At 38.8% G+C, this 15,967-nt stretch overlaps 1 protein-coding gene across 2 annotated transcripts in view; it reads right to left on the reverse strand.

The window, feature by feature from the left end:
• Positions 1 to 265: 265 nt before the first annotated feature.
• Positions 266 to 15,967, reverse strand: part of qsox2 (quiescin Q6 sulfhydryl oxidase 2) — a 63,904-nt gene continuing 48,202 nt past the window's right edge. Inside the window, exons 10-11 of one of the 2 annotated variants that reach the window (XM_063073604.1) lie at positions 13,502 to 13,690; positions 266 to 4,249 (exon numbers count right to left, since the gene is read on the reverse strand). In XM_063073604.1, coding sequence (XP_062929674.1) covers positions 3,726 to 4,249; positions 13,502 to 13,690 — 713 coding nt within the window. In that variant the 3' untranslated portion in view covers positions 266 to 3,725. The remainder of the gene's footprint in view (positions 4,250 to 13,501; positions 13,691 to 15,967) is intronic. The other variant, XM_063073603.1, reaches the window with a different exon arrangement.

The raw sequence follows: 15,967 nt of genomic DNA on the forward strand, positions 1-15,967 counted from the left end.
AGATGACACCCTCACTGTGCTGACACAAGAGATGGAAAGATTTGCCATATGTAGAAGGAAAACTTAATACTGAGGAAAAAAAATCCACCTTAGATCTTCAGAACTCTTGAGCAAAGCGATGGGAAATTTCTTTTAAATCAAAGTCACGAAGTCTCTTTATTTTGTGTTCATTGTGAAGAACATCAGCAATGAAGATCCCACAATTTCATCTCTTAGAATTACCAAAACCCAGCCATCACAGTGAACTCCCCTAGCTTGGCACTTGCATCTTCATTATAGCACCAATGTAAATTTCCAATACCAACAATACCCAAAACCTCTCTTGGCAAGACTGACAATGTGGTGAAAGCTTTACACTTTGGAAAAATATCAAGAAATAATTCAAATGTTAACATAGAACATAGAAAATCTACAGCACAATACAGGCCTTTAATACATAATGGTTTAATGTATTTCATTAAACATAAAGTAGGATGCTCTGAAGTCACAAACAGCATTGTATTAATACCTAGCTTCCTAGTGTAATTCAATTAACACTGAATTTAATTAAACTGTGCAGAGCTGTGCCTCTGACCACATGAGCTTCACATCAGTTACAATTTAACTTCCGTTATTTTTTAATGTTAACAAGTTGCTTTGATGGTCTTTTGCTAGCAGGATTTGTCCAATATGCACGTGGCTGGCAAGTATAGTTCTACTCAGCTGTTAAAGCACTCATGCAAAATATTTAGACTTCGGTCACATGGAGGTGTAACAAATAGGTTCATACATAGATCAAGGAATGTAATGGCCTTTATATTTTGCCTTCTTAAGAACCAGAATCATTGATCATTATATAGGGCAGATGCATGAAATTGATCAATGCACCTGAAATGCGAGTTGGAAAACAAAATTAGGAATTTCTCAAGTTCTTTATGATTTTTAATTAAAAAAAACACTGAACTGGATGTTCAACATTGCAGCATAATTTATTTGAACTTGTATTAGTCTTCCATGAAGCTTTTTTTCAGTACAAAATATTGTGTACATTTCCTCCGAATGAAAATATAAAGTATTAACTGACATTTGTATATCAAGAACAATTTAGTAAACTGAAAACCATGGAAGCTATGAATAAAATAAATAAATTAAACCAGACATCAATTATCTTTAAGAAATATTTGCCAAGAGATGGCAGCTTTCTGAATGAGCAAACGGCACTCAATCTATTTAAGAGCAGAATCAGAGAAATATTGATTTTTCTTCTGTCATTCAACAGAACCTTGAGATTTCAGGCTGGATATGGAATGATACTTCATCAATTAATAATCTAGGCAGTCCTACTATAGGTAGATCAGTTGGACCTTTCAGCTGATTTAAATATAGTTATGCTTTGAAGAAGATGCTATTGGTGTGGCTGAGGAAGGGAATGCAGTGAACGCAAATACAAGACGATTGGACTCTTCATCGAAGTTGGAAAGCAGAGTTACAGTTCAATGAAAACACTTCTGTTTTGTGTTTGCAGACATACAGGAAATTGGTCTCAACATATGCTTTCAGATAGTTTGTTGCAAAATTCTAGAAAAACACTTAAAGGGAGCAACATCTCTTAGGCAAAATACCTAAAACTTCAGGCTTGTTTGTGGTACAAGATGAATTCTGAGATTCTCTTATATATATACTGCAAGGACATCATGGAATGTACATCAACCCCAAATACACAATTTAACTATTGCACTAGGATAATACTTAAACATCTTTCTGACCTTACAAGATTGGGCTATTCCATCTGCTAAAGTATTTAAAAGGTCTCCGAATTGACAGTAATCAATCTTTTTAGTACCACAGGAAACTATCTTTCACTATTAAACAAGGACTGTTTTCAAATTGAGGTTTTAAAAAAGGGAGACTTTACAAGAATGACTGACCCTTGGTCAGTGAAACTAGGTCAGCAAGATGGAGGAGCCTTAGGAGTATATTTTATGTCACTGGTAAAATTTTGGCAGACTTAAAATAATTAAACTATAACAATAAGCAAATCTTATCTGGCACTGTAAAGTTGATTCCTTGTATACAATAAATAAAAAATTGCTACTCTATTTTAGCACCTTCACATTAAAGTTATATGACACTGCCATTAGAAAGGCATCAAATGTTTTCCCACAGAAACAAACTCCAGGCCCTAACTAATGTATGTTCCTCTACAGTAATTTGCTAAAATATTTAATGACATTCATTCAGGCAAATTCTTCCAAGCATCATTATTCTACCAATGAAAAAATATATTTTCCAAAAATATAACAATATTTTTCACTGACTCTTTGTACAAGGAGTCTTAACAACAAAAAAAAAATTGAAGAACATTCCAGCTTGGTGTCATCACAAAGAAAGCACACCAAAACTACTCCTGTCCAATGAATATGATCAATTCAGCACAGTGAAATGTGATGAGTAACACACAAAATATTTGAGCAACTCAAGGTCAGGCAGCATTATGGTGAAGAATAAACAGTTGATGTTTCGGCTCGAGACCCTGTTTATTCCTTTTTTGTAGATGCTGCCTCACCTGCTGCATTCCTCCAGCATCTTTTGTTTGTTACTCTGGATTTCCAGCATTTGCTGAACCTCTTGTGAAATATGATTGTTTTAAACTTTTAAAATCTGGACAATAAAGTTATTTAAATACTAAATAAGATATAGTCAAAAAACTAACATTTATGCCACATAAACACGAGAAAGTCTGCTGATGTTGGAAATCCAAAGCAACACACACAAAATGCCGGAGGAACTCAGCAGGTCAAGCAACATCTATGGAAATGAATAGATAGTCGACGTTCTGGGCTTCCATAGATGCTGCCTAACCTGCTGTTTCTCCAGCATCTTGAGTTACACCACATGGTGCATACAACTGATCTGATCACGAAATTCAAATTAGTTCATCTTGCCTATGCCAAAATGACCACAATTACTGAATTAATGTAAAGACTTTAACTTGGTAAAGTTAAATAACACTTTAGAACTGAAAATGTAGAGTTAGGGGTTATTCAAATTAATTATTGTGTTGAAGGTTAAGAGGTCTTCCACTTGAGAACAATGAACATTTGGAATTGCCTGGCAAGGTACATTGGGTACAGAGAGTCTTTTACCGCATACCATGTTGGGAGAATTAAGAGCACCAGGGTGGTCAGAGCAGGATCAGAACCTCGTGCTCTAAGAGTAAACATATCAATAAAAGTCCAAATTCACTCCTCAGCTCTTCTAATCTTGTTGACCTCAAAAGGAGTAATAGGGCAATGGAAGAGAGGTAGAATGAAAAAGAAAATTAAAAATCAGAGACAGATATAATGCAAAACATCCATCCTTCATCTCACTGAGTATTATAATATTTGCCAAGACATTGTGCACAAGTGTGCCCTGATGAGATATCAGTTGATTTCCAATTCTATACAATCTCACCAAATTCAACAGTTAAAATAGGGAGCTAAGAATGATGGGCAGGGTATGATGAAATTCCTCTAATAAAGGCACATAAAGAACTTAATTTTTTTTTTCATTTTTCTAAAGGAGGTGGAATTTCTGGAAAATAGCCACATGTCAACTTTGCATCATAATTCAGACTGAAATTCATAGTTAAAGGTGAAGGTGCAATTTGGGACAAGAAGAGGTCTGTGAATATTCTCACCAGAAAGACTACCTATGCAAAATAGATGAGTCATTTCCTTTTTGGAACTTATTTGAAAATTGTCTTAAACACAAGGACGGTTATATCTGCTTTTCCACCTTTTGGACCTCATTTGGAAGTAGAAGTACATGATCATTAGGAAAAAACAGGAAGCCGCATACAACATGACACAAAGGCTCATGTCCGCATTGGAAAAGCCTATTCCAAAAAATGCAACTTGTTTGATTTCTTGTTTGTGACTGAATACTTTCTGTTCTCGCTTCCTCAAGGCACTGTATCTTGAGTTTTGGTCTTCATTTGGAGAGCCGACTTTTTGCTCCTTTTGGTGATTTATCATTTTGGGTTGCCCTTCATCTTTACCCTTATTTCCATTACTTTTATGAGCTTCATTGTCTGCCAAGTGGGTTTCAGATTCATGTCCACTATACTTATATGAAATATTATCCACACTATAATGAGACTTCAAAAATTTCAGAACCTCCTCCTCTTTCCAGGTATGGATGCCTTCAATTTCATCATGACATTCTGGACAATGGTCTGGAGTTGGCCAAGCCACTTTAGGGAACATTGGATCCTCACTTGCAGCACCTAAAAAAATCAACAGTAAGATAACATTAGAAGTGCCCTGTCCATAGATAATTCTGGGAACAGACAGAAGGAAGTACTTAGCTACCAAATTAACTGTTTTAATACTTTTTCACTGGTCATGAGTAATAAAATCATAATACGCAATCCAAATGGTAAAGACACTCAATTTATCAGGCAGTAATGGCTTTGCATCAGATGCTTGATCATCTGTTTGCGTCTAACATCTACATGAGAATTGGAACACAAATGTCTATTTTGAGAAAGAATAGTCATGAGCACAGAAGCCTCAAACACCTGCTCAATGGGGAATTTGTTGATTCCTCTACCATCTCATTCCACCATCCACAACAATCAGACCCAACATCTAACTGACTAGCACTAGGATTAAAATTTACAACCAAAGTTCAGAACTAAACAGATGTTTCTGCTCATTGTTATTTTCTTTTTATGTCTGATATTGATTACATCACAAAACTGTTAGAATGACCATAATATTAACCAATCTAAGAACAAGATTTAATTAAATACATTCTCAAATTTAACTTTGAAAAATCAGTTAGGTCGCGAGAGGATTTTAGTACATGTTAATGCAGGGGGTTCTCTTCATCTGCACACACAAACCCACATTTTCACTACCGAATAGAACTTTAATATTTAAAGAAAAAATACATATGCTAGGTTTCAGGAACTTGCTCCTAGTTGTCTTAGTGAATCACTTGCATCATGGGTTGATAAAATTCCATGGATGGACAAGTTACTCTTTAACTTGGCAGTTCTTAAGGTGACTGGCTCTGAGAGTACTTTAGGTCGATCTGATTTTTTTTTTTTAAATACCTAAACTACCCATAATGATTGGAAAAGCTTATTCCAAAAAAATGAAACCTGTTTTATTTCTTTTTCATGGCTGGCTATTTTCTGTCCTCACTTCACCAAGGCACTGTTACTTTGGTTTCTGTCTACATTGATATGAGGAATAGCAATGGGGTGGAGAGGCACAGAGAGAGAAACAAGCTTGGTCAGAGGTGGTTTCTGAGAAACAGGTCTTAAGATGGAGAGTATGACAGAATTAGAGAGAATATTCTAAACTAAAAGGTCCTTTGCAGTTGAAACCAATTAAAAGCAGGTCCTGGAAAGACGGAGATTACATCAAGATACAAAGAAAATGTTACGTTTGATTCTACAGAAAATAGCTTAGGGAAAGAGTCAACCTGACTGTGTACAACTGGATGGAGTAAGAGACAGCCGTACTTGCGATGAGCTGAAGCTGATGGAAAGCCAACCAGTTGAAACAAGGTGAACAACTGGTGAGCATTCTAAGAGCAGGTTGTTAGAGGCAAGTCACACTACAAAAGGAAGTAGACTATGTGATGAACAGTTTAGGTCAAAAAGGATCCAGAGCTAATTGTACATAGTGAAAAAAGGGGGCAGAGTCAATGTCAAGAGTAGGGTTTGTGGAATAAACTGAAGGCACTGGTTTCCTTAATCTCAATGTTCTGATGTAGCTAGAAGTTATATCCCCATCAATCTAAGACACGTGATATTTAAACAAAACAGTGAAGCCCTGATACTTAAAACTAGCCCCAACATATGAGAAGTCACACATTTTATGATGACATTTAATACTGAATTGTGGGAAACAGGCCAGAAGGATTGAATGGCCTAATTCTATTTCAATGTGTGAACAGCATTGTATTCTGTCATATTGGCCAATTACAAAAACTTGGAATACTTGTTTTCCAACTTTACTCATTGAATTTAACAGTTTCCCCCCCTAATTTGCCAATGACTTCCTAATTTCTTGTAAACTGTTATTCTATGAAAATAAATCTTCTTGTTGAAATTAGATAGGAAAACGATCCAACAGTACTACAATTCCTTGCTTACATCAGGAGATCCACAATAGACTTGGTCTTTATAAGCAAAAGTGAGGAAAGCTATGGATATATGGATAGAAATTATGTGAAAAGAACTCACTCCAAGCTAACTTAATATTTAAGCCTGACTGAAGATCATATTTCTGCATTTTATAAGCAGCTGAGGGATGAGAATTATTTTGACTGTAGAATTCATCCCAAAAATAGCAGTAAATCTTTGAAGGTACAAATTCACCTTCATTTTCAGAAAACTGAAGCCCTGTTTTGTACTTGCCTATACAGAGTGGTGATGATGAGGTTAATTGGGGCAACTGTTCAGTAACTATTATATTAAAAAATGCCCAGGCTGCAACCTTTCTATGCCATATTTTCTACTTGAGGAGAGACACAAGCTAATCTCATTTCTGTTCATAATTGTGATTACAAAGGCCACAGAAGAATTGATGATTTTAAATAATGCAGTATCATTGTAGAAAGACTAAAGGCAGCAGTCCTGGTTTTGAAAATAAGGTTAACTTCTGAAAGTTTTTAAAGCCTACAGTGCCTAAAGGTACGCTCTGACAGATGCATTATTCAGTTTTAACCGCCTCCTCTACCAGCTGTTTCTTTGAAGCCTTTTTGTATAGGCCTTGGGCCTGGTTAACAATTCATTACAACACAAGGAAAACAAAACCAACTGACTCCTACTTTGTGAATTGTGAATGCAGGATTCTCCCTTTCACTGGTTACTGGTCGACAGATGACAGGTTGTGTGTCATAATTCTCCAAAGATGGGGTGGGAGGGGTAGGGTGGAAAGGGCTAAATTTCCAAATGGGACCATCTCTCGAGTGCCACAGTGACCTCTCTTACTTGATGCCTCCAAACAGTCAGTTACAGGAACACAATGGACATGCAAGCCCTATGCTGTTTATAGTGGCAAAATAAACTGAACGATAGAACACAGCTGTCCTGTAAGCCTATATTTCCTTCACAGTACACAAAAAAGCAGACTACCATTCAGATACACAGGCTGAAGCACACAAGTAGCCACTACAAGTTGACTAGTGTAGCTGCAGCTGCAGAGTACAATTAATTTGTGCACACCCCTGCTGTGATGTTATTGTACGTTTGTCAGTATCAATCATTGTTCTCGCCATTTGGCCTTGTGTTAGTAAATGGGATCCATTTTATGGATCATTAGACAGGCTTGGGTATTCAGTATATGGTATAGATAGGGAAAAATATATATGGAATAAAATGCAGCAACAAAGCCTGATCAGTCAGCCTACGCTGCCCTCTAAGGGTGGCCCTTTACAAAAAGGCAACGATTCATCTATATTGGGGAGCAATAATTCAGAAAAATGTGCTTCAGAAGATGCCCTCTCCTTTCTTTTTTGACATTAGCAAAACAGTACTTAACAGTCCACTTGCATTCAAGTGGTAATTGAATACAACTTCTAAACAATGACTTCACTCAACAATGGAGATGCAGAACAAAACGGGCAATTTACATGCTACATGTTTACAATAACATAGGATATGCAGAGCTAGGTTGTTAACCATTGCAATTCATCAAGTGAAATTTTCACATTTATTTAAAAAGAAACTATTGGAATAAGTTAACAGTGCAACCACATAATCTGCATTTGTTGAAGTATGAAATTTTGTTCCTCAGCTTCCCCCAATAAATTTAAATGATATCCGCTTAACTCCTGATGTACCCCATGCACAACCTAAATGACTATACTTGAACTGTCAGTCCAAAAGTGCACTTGTATTCATGTGGGCAGACAGAAGCACAAGATCTGAATTACTGGTAGGGGAGGGCTGAATTTTCAGACGTAAAGAGAAAGGGAGAGGGTCCAGATCAATTGGAAGTATGAGGATTGCAGTTTGAAATTAGAGCTCTATACACTGAGGATAACTACAATGTCTTTTGAACAGACTTGATTCTTGGTGACCCCAATCTTAGGTTGAAGATCAGTATAATTTTCATCTGTTGACACACACTGGATGTGATCTTCATTGCATCACTACTCAGAACAAGACAAAAGGCGGCCTTATCAATCACTATACATGAACTTGCTCAACCTTGGTCTTTGACCCCACAATCAGGAAATATTATGGATCATCCTTCAAAATGTGTCACAATTTTACATTTGTTTTATGTTGGCATGCAAGCAAAGACCCGAACCAATGAACCTACAACGGAGTCAACCTACGACCTACAACAGTGAAGGCCGGATTCAAACAAAACTGCATCAAAGATCTAACCCTTCTCTTAATCTTTCTCACCGGAATGACAACATCTCACTTCCAACAAACATTCTGCAAGAACAGAGTTAATCTGCAGAACTATTGGGAAACTGTTCAAACCAGACTGAAAATCAAGGGAGCCCAATACTCAATGGTCTAACTGCAGGATGCAGACCAAAACTGCATTTGTTTGTGATTGGAAGCAGTGTTTTTCCATTAGCGACCATTACTGATCCATTCATTGAAGCATTATGGGTGGATGCATCTTATACTCACACCCACAAGACAAAGGTCCCCTACCAACCTGGCCTGGCTGCACAAGACTTCCTTCCAAGAATAAAAGCTCATGACAAGACCCTTGAAAAAGTGGATCACTTCCTTACCTTGGGAGACCCCACAAGATGAAAGCAGATGAAATTCACCATTGGCTTCATCTTAGATAGATAGATAGATATACTTTATTAATCCCGAGGGAAATTTGGTTTCGTTACAGCCGCACCAACCAAGAATAGAGCGTAAATATAGCAATACAAAAAACCCCAACAATCAAACACCAAAATGCAAACTATGCCAGATGGAAAATAAGTCCAGGACCAGTCTATTGGCTCAGGGTGTCTGACCCTCCACGGGAGGAGCTGCACGTTCGATGACCACAGGCAGGAACAATCTCCCGTGCCGCCAAGTGTTGTATCACGGTGGAATGTGGCCCAAGTCCAACAGTAAAAAGTTCAATATCCAGTCTGCAAACACGTTCCTCAATCGTAATATGCCCCAGATTGCACCACCCGTTGGTAACCAGATCAGTAAGCACCCAACTCCTTTACGCTTACCGCTCTCAGTGCACTTCCGGTCAGCCGGAACGGTATTACCCACCGAACTCCTCTTCTCCAAAAGGCACTTGCAGCACAGCCTTTATCAATTGAAGGAAAGGGTGTCTGGAAAGAAAAAACTGAGCACAAAACTCAAGGCCTACCAAGGCAGCTGTGATGCCCAGCTTGCGTGTTCTTGAGAGCGGCACGGTAGAATAGCAGTTGGTGTAACACTTTGCTGCGCCAGCTCAAACATCAAGACTTAATCAATTCCCACCGCTGTCTGTAAGGATTTTGTACGTCCTCCCTGTGAACATATGGGCTTCCTTAGGATGCTCCAGTTTTCTTCCACATTCCAAGGATGCACGAGCTTGGGTTAGTAAGTTGTAGGCATATTATGTTGGCACAAGAAGCATGGCAACAGTTGCGGGCTGTGTTGGTCGTTGACGCAAACGCACTTTTTTTTAAATATATAATTCGATGCTTTGATGTACATGTGACAAATAAAGCAAATCTTTAAATGCTGGATGATTTATAGCAGGCAATTTAATGCATTGGAATGATACCACCAATGTCACCTCTGAGCAACTAACATCAAGTGTCCTCTTTCAGATTAATGAGGTCCTAATTAGTCAGTTAGCTCTGTTGGCCAGGCAATGTGGCTTTCATTCAGAACACCAGAATCTGGAATCAATTATTCTATTGCATGCTCTGTCATGGAAAGAAATGTCTAGGCAAACAGAAAACAATTCAAGGACACAAGGATGGCATGGTAGCATAGTGGTTAGCCCAGTGCTTTACGGTAGCAGCGACCTGGGTTCGATTCCCGCCACTGTCTGTAAAAAGTTTGTACATTCTCCCAATGATCGCATGGAGTTCCTCTGGGTGCTCCGGTTTCCTTCCATGGTCCAAAGACGTACCGGTTGGTAGGTTAATTGGTCATTATAATTGTCCCATGATTAGGCTAATGTTACATAGGGGAGTTGCTAGGCAATGCTGCTCTTAGAGCCAGAAGGGTCTATTCCATGCTGTAACTCAATAAATAATAAATCAAAAATAAATATTTGCCTTGAAACAATTCAACATCCTCAGTTGCTTCTGGGAACCCCTAGGCAATGACAGCTCATATTGGAGAAAGAATATTTTGGGTATTTATAACCTCAAGCCATGCACGCATGAGACCACAAAAGCCCTGCAGACACAGAGAAGCCCATCACCTCTCAAACCATCCATTCACTTCACCATCAAGCAGCTCCGTCCACATGTATGGAAAGATCTGCAGCTGTCACACTGTCCTCAGTCACCTTAGAAACCACAAAATAAGAGCGTAAGCAAGTCATCCTCAACAAAAATTCAAGATATGAATAATACTGGTAAGACTGCATTAGTTACTTTCTTCTTCCACCAGCACTATTTCTGTGACAAATATGCTTCTTGAACAATGCTCAATGAAGAATTCGAGAATTATAACCAAACAACAAGAATTGGTAATTATATACCATCCCAAGATTGTCTAGTTTAATTGATGAGGTAATTGTCCATTTTCCATAGTTGCAGTTTTCTAAGCACTCTTTACAAATCTCTTTTGGGACGTTCTGAGGCAATGGCCAAAGAAATGCTACTTTCAGTACTACACCAATTGTGTATAGAAGTTTTTCTCAAATAACATTGTGATAATGACAAAAAAATTTGCTTATGTGAGATTAAGAATTAAGCATTCGGCAGGATATCCAGAGAACCATCATTTTTTTCTTTTAAATCGTAGGATCTTTTATTGCTGGTTCAGAAATTCCTGGAGCTTAGGAGACGATGGCACCTAACGACGACTCCTTTGCTTGCACCTTTGGAAACAGCTCTATTTCCATTTTTAATATCTCTATTTTTCTTTTTCAGTGTTCTTTTGAAGACCCTGACCTGACGTTACACGCTGACTTCAGCAGGAATGGGACCTGCTCTTGGGATCTCATGACTGGCTGCTATTCGATATACCAAAGACACGGCCTAGAAGACTAGCACGCCTTCAGGGTCCTGGGATTTTGTGGCAATGGAAGCTGGCTGCTGGCTGTGTGCCCAGAGACCTGAGTTCTTTGGGCACAGAGCTTGGAAAATATGATGCAATGGAGTTTTAACATCATAAATAGCGAGTTGGTTGTTATTTCTCCCCTGTCGCTGTGAAACAGGGACATTTCTTTTTCCCTTATTAGGGAGAGAGAGAGGGAGAGCCTGTGGTATGTTGAATTATCGGGTGAACGAGTAGCCTTTGGGTACTGCAAGTCTGTGTCTTTACTGATGTTTTGCTGTACACGAGTGCTCGGTGGGGGGTGCTGATGCTTTTTTTTGCTGATGGGGGGGGATCGTTGATTTGCCGCTGCTTATGCGTGGAGAGGAGCGGGGAGGCTTAACTGTCATTCATTCTTTGGGGCACTCCTCTGTTTTTGTGGATGGTTGTAAAGAAAAAGAATTTCAGGATGTATATCGTATACACTTCTCTGACATTAAATGTACCTTTGAAAACTTTGCAAGCAAAGCATTTACTCATGCCCCCTTTGATAAAACTGTATTCCCTCAGTACTTTTTATGCAATTCCATGGAGTCAAGGTCACTTTGGTTCAATTCAGGTGACTGATGAGGCTAATGTGGGGCCGACAGAATCTGCCACTTGTGGGGTAGGATTTGCTTGAGGAGTCAATTGAGTGAGTAGGTTGGGAGGTTGTGTTTTCTTTCCACCCTTTATGGTGGGCTTGTTTCCTCTCCAAATATTCTTTCCCCCTTTGGATTGGCATGGACTAGAGATTCCAATAAATTGGTGTGGATCTTTTACTTTTTTTTAAAAAAAACGAGGCTTTGAGAACTTGCATTAATTGCTTCTTCAATGCACTGATTACCTCTAGCTGCAATAGAAGGGAGTGTAGTGTGCACCGGATGCCCAAAAGCTGTACTGGTGCACTGAAGGAGTTGGCGAATTTAGTTATTTAGAGATACAGTCAGGAACAGGCAATTCTAGCCCAATGAGGCACGCTTCCCAGCAACCCACCTATTTAACCCTAGCCTAATCACAGGACAATTTACAATGACCTATTAATCAGTATATCTCTGGACTGCTGGAGGAAACCAGAGCACCCATGGAAACCCATGCGGTCATAGGGAGACGTTACATGCAGAGCTGGAAATGAACTCCGATGCCCGAGCGGTAATAGCGTTGTGCTAACTGCTACACTATTGTGGGGCCTTGGTGATGAAAACAGTGATGATAGGCCTCATTGTGGAAATATATCATTGGAGGGTAGTGCTGTGTAGCCGGGCAGAATAATTGGAGAAACTTTGTTCTAATAGTAAGCAACGCACATAAAAGTTGCTGGTGAATGCAGCAGCATTCTAATTTTGCATTTCTAATATTAAGATTAATTTTCTAGTACGTTTCAGTGAATGAGTTAATGATTCAAATGCCAAACTAGATTTGCATAAATCTGCAAGGAAAGACATAAAGCCACAACACTGCCATTCCATACCACATCCATATGCGATTACCATCACTTGGCACCTCTTAAGACCACAAGACCATCAGAAGATGGCAACCTTACATAGTTGCAGCAATCCAGAGGTAAGTTCAGAGTAACTTGTTGTTAACAATGCTTCCTGAAGATTTAGTGTAGAACGTAACCACAATAGAAAACTACAAATTCATTCAGGTTTGTTCAATATGTTAGAAGTATGTCATCTTTCGCTCAATTTGGATTATTCTCAACTGAATCAGTGCACACTCTAGGAGATTTGGGCATTAAAGCAAGGCAACACTATAGTACAGGACCAAACAATGTTGCACTATCAAGAGGCATTCCTTTTATACTAGAGGCTAGGTTTGTCTTCAGGTAATGCAAAAGACTGCAAAGTACTACCTTGAAAATGAGAAAAGGAGCTTTTCACTTGTGACATGTTCGAAATCTATCTCTAAACTACCACACACAAAAAAAAATCTGATGTTTTTTTAATAATATCTTGCACAATAGTACATCGCTTTATATCTTCCCTCCTGGAATTGAAGACGACTTGTATCGACTACAGTTTTGTGGAATGAAACCCAAAGTGGAAGCACAATAGGTGCCCAACATAAACCGTACTATAATTAGGGCCTCAGTGCTGAGGATCTTTGCCTGGGAAAGGACCTCAAAGTTGGTTTGCTTATTCTTTTGTGGAGACAGCACTGGAGGTATATTTATTGGTGAGTTGATTACTGCAAGTAGTCAAAGGTCTTAGTAGCTGCTGTCCTTCAAACATTATGGTAACACACAATCCACAGTTCTTACTCCCAAAGAATCAAATTAATTTCTCTTACCTGCCAGCCTATTATTTACTTCGTTATGCTTCTTCCACAACCACAAAATAGCACCATCTAGTGTTTGCACATCATCCATAGATTCTTCAGCCATTTCTTCAAAATGTTGTGCACAGACCCTACAGCCGAAGAAATGATGAATATACCTTCTGATAACTTGCAGAACGACTTGAGGCCCATTATCAAAACCTACACAAATAAAAATTAGATTTGTTTAGGAGCAAGGCCAAAGCACCTAATATAAGAGTATCTTTTAAAAGGATTAACTACTTTCTCATAACACCAGTAATCTTTTTGTTCCTGAAAAATTAAATTCACCAACCTCACAAACTCATTCCCCTGAGAGACATTCATTTAATGAAAACATGGCTCAACTTTTCCTTGCACAGAAATAAATCAAGTTTGAAAACCTGTCTTTTTAAAAACTTAAATATCAAGTATTTTCCCAGTTTGGCTTTATCCAATTCTTTTCAAAGAAGAAACCTGCAAGTCAGCACTTTTCCACAGAGGGAAAGTCCTATGTAAAATTCCAACTAGACAGCAAAGGTCCATATATTGTTACCATCTGAGAACTCATTCCACAACCACTCATAGCAAAAATGATGGGATTAATTATATTAGATACAAAAAGCCATTATATAAAGTAGCATTCAGCAGTATTATTCTGCTCAAGCAACACACACAAAATGCAGCAGGAACTTAGTAGGCCAGGCAGCATCTATGGAAAAAAGTAGTCAACGTTTTGGGCCAAGACCCTTGGACAGGACTAGAGAAATAAAGTTCTTTTCCCTCTTGCAATTGAGTTCTATAGACCTTAATCTCTTTTTCTTCCTTCCAGTGCATGAATTTAGTTGCTGCAATCCTTTCCTAATCAGCTAACTTTTTCTAATAATACCCAAAACAGTATACTGTATACAACTAAGAGGAGCATGTCCACAGGGGATTCCTGTGTTTAGCACTTCCCCTGCCCCTTCCTGCTTCACAACGAATTCATTTGCAGCTTTAGCTCCGTAATGCCCATTAACCACTGACATGCCCCCACTGACCTTCATCAACTTCTATAGATGCACTATAGAAAGCATCGGGATGCATCACAGCTTGGTATGGCAACTGCTTTGCCCAAGACTGCACGACTGTATGGAGTTGTGGACACAGCTGAGTCTGCACTTTCCATTCACAGAAAGCAGCCAACATAATGGACTGTACCTCTTCCTAGAGATGCTGCCTGGCCTGCTGCGTTCACCAGCAACTTTGATGTGTGTTGCTTGAAGTTCCAGCATCTGCAGAATTCCTCATGTTTGCATCATAATCAAGGATCCCTTCCACCTAGTCATTCTCTTCTCCATCCTCCCGTCAGATAGAAAACAAACACTTGAAGAACACATCACCAGGCTCAAGGACAGCTTTTATCCCACTGTATTGAGCCTCTCGAACATATTGTGTTTATGTTAAAGATGAAATGTTCATTTCTCAATCTACCTTGTCATGGTTCTTGCACCTTACTATCACTTTCTCTGTAACTGTAACACTACTTTCTGCATTCTGCTATTGCTTTCCCCCTTGTACCATCTCAGTGCACTTGTGTTTTGAAATGATCTGTCTGGATAGCATGCAAAATAAAGTTTCTCCACTGTATTTTGGTACAGTTACAAAATTACTGTCCAAATACATTTCCTGCATGATCAGTGGGAATTGTGGAAGTGTTCCTGATTTTACAAGTAGCACAGGAGGATTTTCCGTGAGTCCTTGCTCAGCTGTCATGCCATAGCTCCCCACCCCCACATATAATCAAAGGACCTTGTAAATTCTCAGCTCCTTCGCTTCCACTCATTTCAAACAACAACACTAATTCCAAATTTCAACAACAGTTAAATCTTTATCATTTATGTTAACTTAAATGATATTTGGCAAAAAAAAGCTCTAACCCACACTCAGAAAAAGGAATTATTGCTTTAGAGATAGTGAAATTCAAAACTGCACCATTCATCTAATCAATCTTGTTATAATGGAAAATCAACCTGTTAATTGGAAAATGTTACTCTGTGGTTCCTAGCAACAAACAGCCTTTCAGTTAATCCCTGCAGCAGAACCCAAAGTATGGGACTAACCTTGATCTAATACACATTCCCATCTCAAATTATACAGGACAACAGTGTTTTACAATTTTAGTAAAGACAACAACTGGGCGGGGGGGGGGCGTGGTGGAGGTGGAAGAAGCCACACAAAAGCAAATCAGCATCGCTGTAAAACTGATCAAAAGAAAAAGAAATTCTGCACAATGACATCATACCCATTTCCCCCAATGTATTCACCTGGATGCATTTCTTTCACATGCAAGGAGGGTGCACGTTCTGAGGTGAATAGCATACAAAATTGGCTTGGTGGAAGGAGACAGACGGGTAGTAGTGGAGGGTTGTTTATTCAGATTGCAGGTCCGTGACCAGTTGTATGCTGTAGTGATTGGTG

Source organism: Mobula hypostoma, chromosome 21, assembly GCF_963921235.1.
Source record: "Mobula hypostoma chromosome 21, sMobHyp1.1, whole genome shotgun sequence".
NCBI lineage: Eukaryota > Metazoa > Chordata > Chondrichthyes > Myliobatiformes > Myliobatidae > Mobula > Mobula hypostoma.